General features: G+C 45.3%; 1 protein-coding gene across 1 annotated transcript; it reads right to left on the bottom strand.

Annotated features, from left to right (window-relative positions):
* Positions 1-3,811: 3,811 nt before the first annotated feature.
* LOC119168012 (uncharacterized) lies at positions 3,812-13,309 on the bottom strand. Its single transcript, XM_037419463.2, has 4 exons — positions 12,789-13,309; positions 9,408-9,524; positions 6,070-6,153; positions 3,812-3,922 (listed from the first exon to the last, which is right to left on the bottom strand). The coding sequence occupies exons 1-3, from the start codon at positions 13,149-13,151 to the stop codon at positions 6,070-6,072; spliced, it is 564 nt and encodes a 187-aa protein (XP_037275360.2). The 5' UTR covers positions 13,152-13,309; the 3' UTR covers positions 3,812-3,922.
* Positions 13,310-15,906: the final 2,597 nt, after the last annotated feature.

Genomic DNA, 15,906 nt, shown 5'->3' with positions numbered 1-15,906 from the left:
TCAACCGACGGAGGCAAGTTTGATCCCGGCCACGGGGGTCACAATTCGACAAATTTAAAATGTCAGAGTTCCGTGTTCTCAGCAATATCAGTGCATGTCAAAACACCATTTGGTAAAAAGTTTCGGTGCCCTCGACTACGGCGCCCCTCCCCTTATCGCGAAATACTTTATGGCATCATGTGTCACTGCAGACGACGAAACTGTCTGTGACGGCTGGCGCACGACGTCTCGCTATTTAGGCCACCAGCTTGTGACCATAATGAGTCGTCTAGAACGGCCTCAAAGGTCTCAGTGTTCCGTTGTCACCAGCGAGGCCACAGCAGAGAGAATGAAGAAGTATGACACAAGTTTTTTAACACTGTAGATGCCAACATACACACGGGCCGCATCCGCGTACAAAGCATGTGTCAAAGACACTATGGTCGGGTAAGTTCAAGGGTGTGCACCCATGCCGTATATTTTTTTCACGCGAACTGCTTGTTATGACCAATAATAAAGTGGTATGGACAATCGTTAGTGCACTGAAGTGTCTTCCGTACTCAATGTTATATTACGCATGAAGCACCAAGGCTCAGAGGCAATAAAATGGCACCATGAAACTGAGCCATTTGATGTATTCAGCGCCGAAAGGCGCCCGCGTTAATACGGCTACTTATCCCGCATTACAAATATATTTGGCCGAACGCAAAGTGAAGACTGGCAGTAAAGCGTTGTTTAGGCAGCCCTGACTACACTCTTTCTCATCAAGGCCAATGCTGTCAATGCTATGCTAGAAATTCAGTCAGGAAAAATTTCTAACTGCGCTGGTGGGTTTTATCGATTTAGATTGCTCGCACGAGCCGAGAGTGAAACAGTAGCTGAGGTGTCGTGACCAGCCACAAATGTAATACCATACATCGAAAACCTAAAAAAAAACATTACAAAAGCAGTATAATTGACTTTATTTCTAAGGCATAAAAGACTGTGTTTTTAAAAAAGTATTCAGTGATTTTGAGTACTTGGCACTCAACTATGGGAGAGCAGTCAGCATACAAAGCAAACTTTAATCGCATTCTGAATGGTATAACAAATGACCTAAGCTCATTACTCACAAGAGGTCTCATTAGTCAGTGCTACACCTGCCGTGCGAGACGGAGTAAGTGAGAACGTAAGACCCTGATCGTCGAGCCTCGCAGTGTGCCAGCCGCATGGATTCTGACACGGGCGGCAGTTTTCTTATTCCGAATCGAGAAGTTACGTTGCCTTAGTTGTTTGCCAGAAGGGTGTAGCCCTGGCGAGAATTCAGGTGTCTCCTGCTGTTAAGTCTGATCTGGATGTACTGGCATCTATACCTTGCCACAATAACCAGCCCAGAATTTTCGTCAAACCACTCCACGGGTTGCTTATTACGAAGCTGAAGTCAATCTCACTTCAAAGCAAGGAATGAATTCATTCGATTGGAAGGCCTTCAGATGCAACGAAGTGCAGACGGTTGTAAGCAGTCACGAAGTCACACCTCGTTGCCAAGAACATGCTGCTGTCTAGTTCAGAATACTGGTCTTATACTGACGTACAGCCCACACTCAAGAATATACATGTGACGCTACGACGATTGCGAGACGTGGCCTGGCTCATACGCCATGTTTATTCCATACTGTGACTTCTTCCTTCTCTGCTTCTACCAACCATCACTTCATACGTCACACGATTCCCCCTCCCCCCGAAAGCTGGCACTGGTCACAAACTACATCAAAATGAAAACAAAATAAACAAAATAATGGCCAAATTCGCAGTTTCACGTCCCGACGGAGTTACACAATCTCACTAAATCTTCAAGGCCGAGGGAGCAGTCCGGTGATTTTTATGACGACTCTGGTGGACGAGCTTGACTGTTGCGTTCCGGACAGAGTGGGCTACACATGAACACTGACAATACTGCTTGACCTGTTCTGGGGACTGAGCAAGGTTGGAACGCATTGTTGCATCGGCAGCTCGGATGTCGTTGGGGTTGTACTTTTTGTCGTGAATGGTGCAATCCCAGTGCTTCTTGCTTTCGTGCTTTTTGACCGACTGTGATGAAGTGCCTGAGTGCTTGCGGTGCGCAAGCAGTGCTTCCGCGTCTTTCTCGGCGTTTTCTGTGGTGGTGCAGTCGATGTAATAGCTGAGGCAGGGAGTGTCTCTGGTGACTTTTCTTTGTACGAAAGTGTCTGACATCTTGAATTGGTCCTTGTTTTCGAGATCTCATTTTCCGATGTTCTTTTATTGGTGAGTGCGCTTCCGTTGAATTTTGCGTTCTTCGAGGCCCTCGTTGCAGTCTCTCCCGTTGTAGCATGAGTTTATAAACTTGGCTTTGCTTGCTTTCCTGAGGCTGCTCAAGAGATGGCTGTAGTGGCGCCCTTTCCGGAATGGGGCATTCATTTCCTTCAGTGTTTGACACGTCCTGTTGACATCTGATGAATGGTAAACTGGTGTCTTGCTTGTCTGGCATAGTTGGTAATGCGACATCATTGCTAGCATGCTCTTCAGAGGCTTCGGTGACGGGGTTCATTACGGGCGCTTCCGAAAGACAATTGTGTGCGAGGTTTGATGTATCATGCTCTTCTGAATTTGTTCGATTCCTGAATTGGTGAGCTTTGCATGTGGGCACCACAGGTGTCATGGCATTATTAGGTTTGAACTGCAGATTTTAGCAAGTCTGCGGTGCCGTAGGAATGACACGAAGCTCTTCAGGGGCTTCTTTTTCGCTGTTCACTGCGAGTAGTTCTTGCGCCTGGTAGCGTGAGACGTTCGATGCGTTTGAGCCTTCTGTTTTGTTTGGACTCTCGGGGGTGTGTGCACTGGACGGTGATACATGAAAACATACGGAAGAAGAATGGCTTGGCAGAGTATTTTTTCGATGCACCAGGTCATCTGCCATGAATACGGCGTCCTTATAAGGCAAGTGGTGAGCGTTAGGAGTGCTTGAAGAACCGCGTGACGAAAACCCAGGTGGTGGATCACGTATGCGAGACGAAGAGTGCAGGGCATCAGGTGGTTCAGCAACGTCTCGTGCCATATGCTGAAGCGATGACTTCGGAAATGCCGACTTTCGTGTACAAGAGAGGCGCGCTTGACGGTTGGGTTTTTCCCAATGTATACATGGCCTTCTGTAAGTAAATGAATGTGCCACTTCGTCTTGAGGCACTTGTCGATTCGCGCTGGACTTTCGAATGCTTGAGGACTGCTTAGGATATTGGCGATAGTGTGGAGTTTTTTCTAGATGGTTGGCAATGAGTAAGTCTTGGTCATAGTAATTAAAACGAGTGATCATTTCTTCTTTTATCTTTTTCCAAGACTCGTCATTTTCAAAGATGTGGGTGAGGTAAAACTTAAATGCCTCACCGGAGATGTAGTCAGTGAAGTTGATCATCATCTCCTGTTCCGACCAGGATGCGGCGGCGGCGTGGACCTCGAATAGGTTGAACCAGTCCTGTACGGGTCCATCGTCCGCTGATCCGGTGTACTTGGGGATGTCGAGGTCAGCCGACGGTTCTGTCATGGTGCTGGTCATTGTCCTTCTAGGCGATGATTCGGTAGTCAATGTATGGTCAGGGTGTCCTCTGGGGAACTGCGTCGATGATGAGTGACTGATGAAGGGGCAGGCAGGTCTCCATCCTGTCGACTTGTGTGACGCTACGATGATTGCGAGACGTGGCCTGGCTCATACGCCATGTTTATTCCATACTGTGACTTCTTCCTTCTCTGCTTCTACCAACCATCACTTCATACGTCACATACATATACACATACATACATATAGACATACATACATGAAAGGATTACATACTATAGGTACGTGCTTTATTGCATTTTATTGCATTCTCATGTCTACGCGTCTCTCGCCTGACGCTGGCACGCTTCATGGAGTCACAGTTAGGAAATCAGTCTGTGCATGCCAAGTAGCCTGAAACGAAAGATTACATAAAGACATCATGCAACAAATAGCAGTTACCGTGAATTGACAACAATAAACATTGCTGCTTTACTTCCAGATATCGCGAAAGTGTCAAATACAACGCAGAGGCAAGCTCCGGAAATTTAGACCATCTATAGATTGCCTTCCACAGCGGTAAATGGGTGATGCCACGTTTCAACACGTGATCTAATGGACTACCTTTTTTCACTTATTCACCGTCGCCGATGGCTGGCCAATTTGCCGCCGCCCCTCCCGGAGTGAATTCCAACAAACCGGGTGCAGTGCGAACAAATTTTGGTCTGTGTCTGTACGTTTATCTGTTTGTCCGCCACAACGATATTCCAAGTGATATCCCAAACGGCCCACCCCATGCGCAGCAGCCACGATATATTGCTCAAGTTTCAACGTTCATACTCGTGCGATTGTGAATGAAAAAGCAATTATTTCGCATATCTGTGGCACCACAACAAGAAGTCAGTATTTTGCATGTGTCTTTTTTCTACAGAAGGCATACATAAGTAATTTTAAGTACGTAGCGTTTATCACGCTGGGGGTGATAATGCAACGCGATGCTCAAAAAGGGAAGTGTTTTCAATGCATTGCTAAGACAAGGTGGCGGTGGTGGTGGAAGACTAAAGGTGGTGGCACCTGCCCGTCGCTTTATGATCTACTACACCTTATCCCCTCCAAGACCGGCGCACACGCTTATTTCATTTTCGCAGATAACTGCCAGATAGCGCTCGTGTCTAACGCGTCTCGTTGCGCTCGTTCGCCTTTGCTGCACAGATCGACAATCTCTTACGCAGCGTTTCTAGAATACAATTCACTGAATTTCTCGCCAAGAACATCAAATGTTTTGTTCACTTTCCAAACGCAAGAAGATAGTCTTTCGACGACATTTGCAGTGAAACATGCAGATATAAGGCCATTTTTTGTTTTTTTTTCCTCAGACACCATGCCCTGTCGCCCTATGGATGACAGAAGTTAGGTGCCACTTTCTTGCTTTTGCCACCACCCTTGCTCACCGTAGGCTGCAGGGCAATACCTAGCACATGCCACATTGCGACAGCGCCGCCGAGGAGAAGGCCGGGGCTCTTCGGTGCGAAGGAGCAATCTAGTTTTTCATAGACAATCCAGCTGTGGAAAACGGTCTGTAGGGATCTTCAACCCACACAGAACAGGGGACTAGAACATTCCCCTTTCATTCTAGTGTACCTGCAGTGGCCGAGGTAAGACCCCATGCTATGCGGGTCAGTGGCCGAGTGCCTTGAATCGAGGCACAGGTGCCCCAAAAATGAGGTTAACAACAACAAAAAAAAAAAAAACAGGTGTACTACATGTACAGCCCGGTGTTCCGAGAAGGTAAATGTACAAATTGCAGTGTGCGAGGAACAATCCGATGTATTGGATTTCGTCTAGAAAACGCACAGTACGAGGTACGTGAGCGAATCTTTCAATAGAAAAAAATTCATGCGGAGAAACACTGAAAACATGGGGACTGAAGAAAGATAATAGTCCGGTTTAAATTACCCTAACAAATAGTGATAATATAACGAGACACACTACGTTGGGGTGCTATTATTCCCAAGTTATATTTACCGTACACCCACATCAAACCACATTTTACACTAAGTTGCATGAACATGACACCTAAAGAAAAGATCAAGTAGGAAAGAAGTCTGTGTCCCACAAAAATACCCATCTATTTTGCACGGTTCGTGTCCTTGCAATATTGGATGACGTGTGCGTTATCAATTCATTTTTGAATGATCGCTTCGGAGTGCTATAGAGCGCTTTCCTGAGAGAGAGGCTAAGGAAAGGAAAAGGCGCAATATTTCTATCGCTTTTTCCACAAGAGGGCTCCAAAACGACCAGTCAAAGATGGCATCAGTGTGACATCAGGAAAGTGGACAGTGCGTTGTTTTTAAGAAAGGAAGCGCAAGCAAGCCGGATGATTGTTATGGGACAAAATGACACACTTTAGAGGCGATCTTTTTTTAGAGAGAAAGAGCGAACCAAGCTTTCTTGCGGCTTTTTTCTAAGTGCGACCAACCAGACACATACCAACAAGAGCAATATAAAATGAAATACACATTCGGAAATGTGCGAGCTGCGTTCATAAGAGTCGTACGTACTTAATCCATGCGCTTGCACCAAGATCGTTCGATGCGCAAGATGCTGCTACGGTAGTGGAACACTGCCTGGCATAGCCCGTTCACCTGGAACAATGAAAGACGAGAAGTTGGTATACACTGGCAACCATGATAGGTAAAATCGGGCGAGAAGCACCTTCTAAGGCACTTGCAATGTACCCGAAATAAGAGGAGCAGAGTGAAAAAGTGCGTAAACTGACTACACTTGTGCTTCACGAACGGTAGCCTGTACACGCTTTTATTGCCCAATAAGGTAGTTAGGATATACTTTGTGTAATAGTGGTCACTAAAAAGTATTCAAGATAGATTTACCAGGTTAACGAAGTAGGAAAAGGAAGTTACCTACATAGTCATAGTAAATGGCGTGAGCATTCAGTAACGCTTCATGTACCCTAAAAAACGTACGAATAGAAACACTTGTTTTAAGCATCGCTCAACTTGGCGGCAAGAGTAGTTTAGCTATAAGCTAAGTTTTTGTTTAGCCTTGAAGAAACACTACAAGGATGTAGAATGTGGCATGACGATGTAAAGTTTTGTTAGGGGATTGGTATTGGTTAAGGCATTGGGCTGCTGGCTGGGCACTTCAGGGCTGTGAAACTTTATACTACTGGTCGGAAGTCACGAATTCAATTTAGTTTGTCCTGCCAAAGAAGGTACAGGTGAGTGAACAGGTGTGAATATTGCCTAACAATACATGTATGCGTGCGACAAAATGTGGTGAGCCGGGCCGTAAAACACGCATAAATTTATTATTTCACCAAGAAAGTCATCAAGATTAACACAGTTCTGAAAGCAATGCTATAAGGAGCATGGTCGCTGCCTCTCAAGTATGACCAAGGGTTACAACCACTATGCAAACAAAAATTTGAACACGACTGGCTGTAGGTCATGATTTATCTTGGTGAACATTGTTGCTATTCGAAGTAACCATTTCAAGCCAGTCGCCATATTTTCGGAAATTATGCCGCAAAGCCTGTCTTGAAATATGAATATATACGTGAACGCCTATATTGAAGTTTACATGCTGCTTGTCCCCTTATTCGCGGGGCACACTACCCAGGTTTGACACTATAGCACCACCATTAATCCACTTCACAACATCACGCAAACTTATCGCCTAAATGCAAACAGAGCCATGAATACAAGGGCATCTCACTGCGTGTGATAGATGGCAGGTAAGTTCCAACCTACGACCCAACTGTAAAAGCATTGATAGCTGGCCTAATTTTATGTGATCTTCAAAACAGTGCAAGACGTGATTCCCATCAGAATAATATCCAACCGCTTTTGCTAGGTGTTTTTGAGCAGAAAGTCCGAGATACCTCCAAAAACGAGGAATTCGACCGGCGTGCCACGCGATCACGGGACCGTAAGACGTCGCCAGTCCCTGTCAAGTTTCACATGCCATTTTGCAGTTATCGAAATTGACATCCAACAATGACATCACACGCCTTTACCACGTTGTCAAAAGTGGGCGCATCTCGAAGGCACTGGAAAGCGAAATCTGGTGCCTCAGATCCTGGACGTGATGCGAAACCTCATCCGGTGCATCAATCGGTCTAAGTGTGTCGTGGCAGGAGCATTGCGCTGAAAATGAAGGTTGCTTTGGCCTTCCTGTGGTCATAGGTGCATGCATAAGAGACTCAAGAAGCGTACGATGTTCTTTTGGCGCAGTCTTCAAGATTATCAATACTCAGCCCCTTCCTTTTCCCCCGGCAGCCGGGCGCTTTCATCAAGAAACTAAATGACCACTGCCTAGAGAACAGGACTATGCATTAGTGTTAAGGCAAATGGCGGCTTCGATACAAATTTACGTCACCTTCTTTGTCAAGACATGCTTGGCGATGGAAATTCTCGTCAATGTACAGGGATAAGATAATGTAGATAGCAGACCTGCTCTCCAGGAGCAGGTGCGTAGCCAGAAATATTTGCCGGGAGGGGGGGCGGGGCGCACTACCTTGCTTGTGGGAGGGGCACCCTTTAAACAGGCCATTTTTTTAATCGTAAGCCATGGTGAAAAGCGCCAGGGCTGCGCGGTAGGTGCAACACGGTCACATCGAAAGCTTAAAGAGGGGCCTTTCAGAGCTTTTTCAAAACACTTATTGGGTAACAACTGCAAGCACAGTTGCTTGGTACACCCGAGGGTTATAATAATAAACTTTTCTTTTGCTAGTAGGCCGGCATTCGTTATGCTGTATGTCGTCATTCTTCCGAGAAGCGTGGTATTCGTTAAGCACTTGCGAGAAATTTGGTGCCAATTGTCCATGCAGTGGCTGACGACGAAGAATGATGGCTCTAGTGGGTATGTGCCACAGTTAATAGGGAAGCAAGAACAAGCTTTTGTAATGGGTTGGAGCATTGAACGGCCCACTCGTTATGCTAGTTGCATTGTGTGACTAGTGGTTGTTCTTTCGCTGTTTTAAAACGCTTTATATGTCGCATTAACGCGTTTGCTTTCTCGACATTAAGCCTGTCTAATGCAAGTTTGACAAGTCACAAGCACCAGTGTAGCTTAGTGGTAGAATACGGGGCTGGCACCCAGCGAACTCAGGTTCGAGCCCCTCTGTGCCATTGGTGCAAGGTCACGCCTACCTAAACCAAGTTTGACAACATGTTACAAGCAGCGGCGTAACTCAGTGAAAAATATTGGGCTGGAACCCAGCGGACACGGGTTCAAGCACCACTGTGTCAGTGGTGCAAGGTTTTTGTTTTTTTATTTCGCACGATGTGCTTACGGACACCGGCAGCAGTGGCGGACAATATGCAACTGCGCGTGACACGAAAAGTGATTTCATAACAGCTTTCGCTGTAAAAATATTTCGAGCGGATGCTTAGCTTGGAAAACTTCGTGTGCACGCTGTCCTACTTCAAGGTTTCACTGACGAGACAAAAATGAGTGAGAGGGTGCTGCGCATGCACAGTGGATGTCTCTGCTGGTTCGTTGGGTGCCCAAAGCGGCTTGGCTATTACTCTGACTTGGCACTGCTGCTCTTGGATTTCGCTTCGTGTGGAGTATCGGCTGCATGCGGCATTGTCAAGGAGAATGCTTCCGCTTTCATGACTAACCAAAAGTGCTCTAATTGCCACTGGACGTTAAAAGTCGGCTGCCTGTTCAGCTTCTTCACAATAACGACTAGGCCAACCGATATTCAGTTACTTCCATGTGACACTGAGTTACTGAAATGCATAGTTTTTTGCATGAAAATTTTCATGTATCTAAATTTCATTGTGATTAAATTGAATTACATCAGAACATTTCTACAAAGTGTGATGCCCGACTATGGCGTGTTGTTGCTTAGTGCTTCCAGAGGTGTTCTCACCTTGTCGTCAATGGGGGGGCACATGTGAACGGTGTAGTGACGTGAATGAAGGCAGGCACTCTGGCTAGTAGTAAACTCCAAGAGAAGGTTGGGTCCTTCCTTCACAAAATCTCGATCCTTCGTGGAAAAAAAACAGCACGACATTAGTAGGAAGATAGTGATGATTAAAAATGCGATGCTAACATAAAGGCCAAACGAGAAAAAACTCACTTTGTAGCTGCTACCACAAGCGAAATTCACAGACGAAATAATGTCAAGAGTTGTTGCGTACATAATAATGCTTCAAATATGTCCATGCAGCAGAATATTGCATATTCTCCTCTAATATACATAACAGCGCATACATGTAAACGAAATGCGAGAAAAGTAGAAGGGGGGAAGCACGAAGTTCGGATTTTCTGTTGCACCGCACTTGTTTTCGCAAGTGTGTCTTTTTCAAAGTTTGCACTAGTATGTATGTAAAGTTCGCACTAGTATGCAAGTCGAGTCTCGGCTTAGTGTTCGAATGTGAATTAGTGAACGCCTTCTTATGATACGGACCCCTAGAAAGCACATAAGCGAGCCTATACTTCGTGAAACAGAGGTTCCAATTAAATTATAGTAACACAGTGCCGGTTCCCGTGCCGCGCAGTTCCCAACCAGAAAAAAAAATCCGCGTGTTGATGGAACTGCATTAAGAGGCATGGGATGCGGCCTCACCGCTAACCACCGTCGGGAACACACTCCCTCACCAGAGAAGGATTGGCCACCCTGGTGCAGTATCTGGCCACTACCTCCAACATGCATACGTCAAATAACTCACGGCCCTCAGTTCCCAGCAGCTGCGAAGCAACTGACCATGGCGGCGGTCAGATCTGCAACGCAGCAGAGGGTGCTAAGAATCTCTTGACTACAGGCCGCCTTTGGAACCTGAACATGGCAACGTTTAACGCTAGAATCTTATCTAGTGAGGGAAGTCTAGCTGTACTATTCGAGGAGCTAGAGGGTTTCAAATGGGATATAATAGGGCTCAGTGAGGTTAGGAGGACAGATGAGGCCTATACTGTGCTACAGAATGGGCACGTCCTTTGCTATCGAGGCTTGACAGACAGAAGAGAACTGGGAGTGGGGTTCCTAATTCAAAGAAACATAGCTGGCAACATAGAGGAATATTATAGCAATAATGAAATGGTGGTAGGTATTGTTATTAAACTGAATAAAAGATACAAGATTAAGGTAGTACAGGCTTACGCGCCTACATCCAGCCATGATGACGCTTCAGTTGAAAGCTTCTATGAAGACGTGGAATCGGCAATGAGTAAGGTAAAAACACAGTATACTATAGTGACGAGCGACTTTAATGCAAAGGTAGGAAAGAAGCAGGCCGGAGACCAGGCAGTAGGAGATTATGGCATCGGCACTAGAAACGCCAGAGGAGAGCTAGTAGTAGATTTTTCAGAACGCGATAATTTGCGGATTTTGAATACTTTCTACCGAAAACGAGAAAACCGCAAGTGGACATGGAGGAGCCCTAATGGCGAAAATAGGAACGAAATAGACTTTATAATGACTGCACACCCAGGAATCGTGCAGGATGTGGAAGTGGTTGGCAAGGTACGATGCAGTGACCATAGAATGGTACGGTCTCGAATTCCCCTAGACTTGAAGAAGGAACGACAGTAACTGATACGCAAGAAGCCAATCAATGAGCTAGCACTGAGAGGGAAAGTACAGGAATTCAGAGTGTCGCTGCAGAACAGGTACTCGGCTCTTAGTGAGGAAACCAACCTTAGCGTAGATACAATGAATGATAATCTGACGAGTATCATTACGGAGTGTGCAGTGGAAGTTGGAGGCACGGTAGTTAGACAGGACACTGGCAAGCTTTCCCAGGAAACGAATAACCTAATTAAGAAGCGTCAAAGCATGAAAGTGTCAAGTACAACAGACAAAAGAGAACTGGCAGAGCTTTCGAAGTTGATTAATAGACGTAAAGTCTGCGATGTAAGAAGGTATAACATGGAGAGCGTCAACGGACGGAGGAAGCGTCAAAGCAGTGAAGAGGAAACATGGGATAGGCAAAAGTCGGATGTATGCACTAAGGGACAAAGACGGCAAAATAACTATCAATATGGATAGGATAGTTAAAATAGCGGAGGAGTTTTACAGAGATCTGTACAGTAGCCGAGACAACCACGACCTTAATACTATACAAATGAGCAGTAACCCAGATGACACCTCACCAGTAATGATAGAAGAAGTCATAAAAGCTTTGGAGAGCATGCAAAGAGGCAAAGCTGCTGGTGAGGATCAGGTAACATCAGATCTGCTAAACGATGGAGGACAGATTGTGTTAAAAAACTAGCCACCCTGTTTACGAGGTGTCTCCTGACAGGAAGAGTACCAGAGTCTTGGAAGAACGATAACATCATCTTAATACATAAGAAAGGAGATGACAAGGACTTGAAGAATTACAGGCCGATCAGCTTGCTCTCTTTAGTATACAAGCTATTTACAAAGGTAATTGCTAACAGAGTAAAGAAAACATTAGAATTCAATCAACCAAAGGAACAAGCAGGATTTCGAACAGGCTACTCAACAATTGACCACATTCATACTCTCAATCAGGTAATAGAGAAATGCTCAGAGTATAACCAACCACTATACATAGCCTTCATAGATTGCGAGAAGGCATTTGATTCAGTAGAAATATCAGCCGTCATGCAGACACTGTGGAATCAGGGCGTAGATGAAGTATATATAAACATTCTGGAAGAAATCTACAGGGGATCAACTGCTACCATAGTGCTTCATAAAGAAAGCAACAGAATACCAATCAAGAAGGGTGTAAGGCTGAGAGACACAATCTCCTCAATGCCATTTACCGCGGGCTTACAGGAGGTTTTCAGAAGCCTAGAATGGGATTAGTTAGAGATAAGAGTTAATGGAGAATACTTTAGTAACCTGCGCTTCGCCGATGACATTGCATTGCTGAGTAACTCAGGAGACGAATTGCAACTCATGATTACGGAGTTAGACAAGGAGAGCAGAAAGGTGGGTCTTAAAATTAATCTGCAGAAAACGAAAGTAATGTACAACAACCTCGGAAAGGAGCAGCGCTTCGAGATAGGTAATAGTGCACTTGAAGTTGTAAAATACTATGTCTACTTAGGGCAGGTAATAACCGCAGAGCCTAACCACGAGATTGAAGTAACTAGAAGAATAAGAATGGGGTGGAGCACATTCGGCAAGCACTCTCAAATTATGACAGGTAGATTGCCACTATCCCTCAAGAGGAAGATATATAACAGCTGTATCTTGCCGGTACTTAGCTAACCACCACAGTGGGGCCAGCTTAGCTCTCTGGATGAAAAGCTACAAAATGAAAAACAGTACGCTCACCTTGACTGCGGCCCGTGTGACGTTGTAGACCGTGTTGAGAAATTTAGGGTTCCGCTGATTGGAGGGTTCCTGCAGTACGGACTCGGCCAGCAATTTGTAGGACCTACCATACGTGCCTATATCAGTCTGCGGTACCAGGATGCATGTGTGCTCCGCAGTTACGTGTTCCGAACTCGACACACAGTCAGTGAGGAAGTCCGGAGATGGTGCGTTCATGACTGCCGTGCAGAGCAGCAGTTGTAGAGCGAACTTAAACATCGCAATGAAGCACAGTTGTTTTCCTGGAAAGGAAAAGATCTCGCTGAGAGCGATCGACTGAACGTTGTGTACCGCGGAAGGTAAGGGATGGTTGGCCCTTTTCATAAGGCCTTTCTGGAGGCGGGGCTTGGCTTAACCAAGCTGGGATAGCGAAGGTTATAGTTAGAATGAAAATACCGACATTGAGAGCCGATACTTCGTGCGTGTGTGCGCCACGTTTTTTGTGACTCTGCATACATTTAGGTTTGGGAGTTATAAAGGCGTCTGACGAAACGCACAGAACGCACTCTGTTCTTCGAATTTATACGCACATATGCACTTGCACTCGGTTGAAAGTGATAAGAGTCTTCGATAACAATTGCGCAGAATATGCATGTCTGAATGGTAGGATTTTGCTAATAAAATTGTGCAGGAATAAGCTGGACGAAATTTGATTTTTTTAATACGTTATAAAAGTTTTGTGCACTCGAGATGGACCTTTATGCTCTCGGCAGGGCACGCGGATTCTACGGCGTACAATTACCGCGCCTACGACGCATCTGCTACAGAAACACGCTCTGCAAAACCTCATTTTTGTGCAGCAGCTGGCACGCCAGCTTTTATTGCTATGTTACGTATCTAAAAACAACGTGGTCAGTTTTCTTTGCCAACTTTGGTGAAGCAGTTGGACGAGTCTGAACAGCAAGAAATGCTCACGCACTTTACTCTTACGTGTACTTACAAAAAACCGCTGATCGTCGTCGAGGTTATTCCAGACTCCTCGATTACAGTGTGCCGTTTGACCGGGCCATACGAGGCGCTTGAAACATCTCGGTTTATTTATATTTTGCACAATTATACAACATTTTACATCCTAGCAGGTTTCGCACAGGCATGGTAACGAAGCACCTGGAATCAGGCGAGGTTTTAAGTTTGTGGTTTCGATCGCTGCGCATGCAGTATTGCGCATTCTAAAAGTAGTTTTAAGCAATACACACAAAGCAAAATTGCATGTGTATTTTACCGCAAAAGAGTTTTATGCCGGTGGTCAACACACTTCCACTTGCGTATTTCCTGCCCCGGTATTACCTTTGAAAGCTACCGCTAAGAGATGACAAAGAAAAAACTCTAAAGATGAACTTCAGCCGCATGAAGTTGAATTTACTACATTTAAATCCCCAGTGCCTAAGGCGAAACTACTCGGCCATGAAGCGCACGTTCTTCAGCGCACCATCAAAAAGCTATGTGTATCGTCGCGTCATGTCAGACGTCTATGGTGAGGTTCATTGGTCGTAGAGCAGCAGGGCTCTTGACAAAACGTGTTGGTTAAGCGTGCTTTAGAAAAAAGACAGTGTGTGTACTTTTTTTTTCATGACCTGTGCCACCTGCCATGCACTTGTCCCACTACAACAGACGATATATAATTTACCGTTGGCGGTGCAATGAGATCGGGGGCACTTCAACATGTTCTCGTTATCATTAATGAGAAGGCGCGAAGGGCGTGCTCTAGAGGACGTCGTCGCCACATGCGTGGAGAAGTACGCACCCAATCATCTCGTGTTGGGAATGGTTAGTACGTAATGTGCTTTTACGGCAAGTTTGCGTTGAAGCTACAAGAGGCACAAAGTTCACTTACTGCAGCGGCCGCGTTTGCGAAAGTAGGGCGCTGTGAAAACTTTTACACAAATATCAACTGTGACAGTTGTTAGTTCACTCTCATCCTGTGCATACTTGTGCATTGGTTTCGTGCTTCCTCCTTTGTGTTTGAGCAGCTGCTTTGAGTGTCGAGTAGAAAAGGGCGGGAGGTAGGAAGGAAGGAGGAAGGCTCTTGTCCTGTGGATGTTCTATTAATGTGGTTTTTTTTTTGCTTCAGCAGCGCAGAGAAAGTTTAGATCTGCTTGCCTTTCTTTACGTAACAATTACAATTTCCTGATTTAGCATTCATCCATTCGCCCTCGTGGCGATACAGTGCATGCACTACAAACATTCGACTTCTTTGTGAATAAACTTGTCACTTTTGTGTTATTCTGGTTCCTATGACAGAAACATTTACAGCGTTCCTTTTATACCCCCTCATTTATTGTGCCTAAGGGTCAAATTTTTAGGATCTAAAATTCGGCAGTCCCACATACCGGGGAATCCACGTTATAAGAAGCATGCGGAAGAAAGCTGACCATGTTGCAATTTTTTTTATTGAGCAACACGTCTTCAATGACGCTAGAATATGTACAAATTTCGGGCACACAGATATACGTAGAAGAGTGTCGGATGTTTATACAACCAGTTGTTTGCACTTGCGCAACAATGCCAACTGGAACATGCATATTAGAAACACCAGAAGCTGATATGAAGTGCTGATGCCAGCGAGGATGCTTGCCCTTGACACTGCTACATAAATTAACTTCAGCGCATGGCAACTAACCACATCTGTCATTAACCCGACGTGAAAGCTGTATCGAAATAGTACACATGTAATGTTTATAAGATTGAGTAGGGAGCACTGAAACCACTATTAACGTTTATCGAAGATTATCGTCTATTTTAAAGGTGAATCCGAGACCTGACATAACTCTGTGATAAAATGGCTCATTGGCATCTAGAAGGCTTGGGTTCGATTTTAGCTGGGACTCGTCGCGTTGATGCCACCAACGTCGGGTATTTCTTAACGCTCGCGTGTTAAAATTGCCCATGTGTGTTCTCGTCGTTCCTGAGCAGATACCAAGTGTCAATCATTTGTGGCACAAATTCGCATACCAGTAGCACATACCCGCCCGTGGGTTTATGTGCCGCTATCTAGCGGGAATTGTTTGACGAGGTATTGTGGCACTATTCATGCCTTTTGAAGCGCATCGTATTCGTCGCAACATATTACCCTCTCATG

The sequence above is a fragment of the Rhipicephalus microplus genome, chromosome 6, assembly GCF_043290135.1.
Source record: "Rhipicephalus microplus isolate Deutch F79 chromosome 6, USDA_Rmic, whole genome shotgun sequence".
NCBI classification, from domain to species: domain Eukaryota; kingdom Metazoa; phylum Arthropoda; class Arachnida; order Ixodida; family Ixodidae; genus Rhipicephalus; species Rhipicephalus microplus.
The sequence above is the reverse complement of the archived record's forward strand: the minus strand, read 5'-3'. Positions and strand labels throughout refer to the sequence as shown.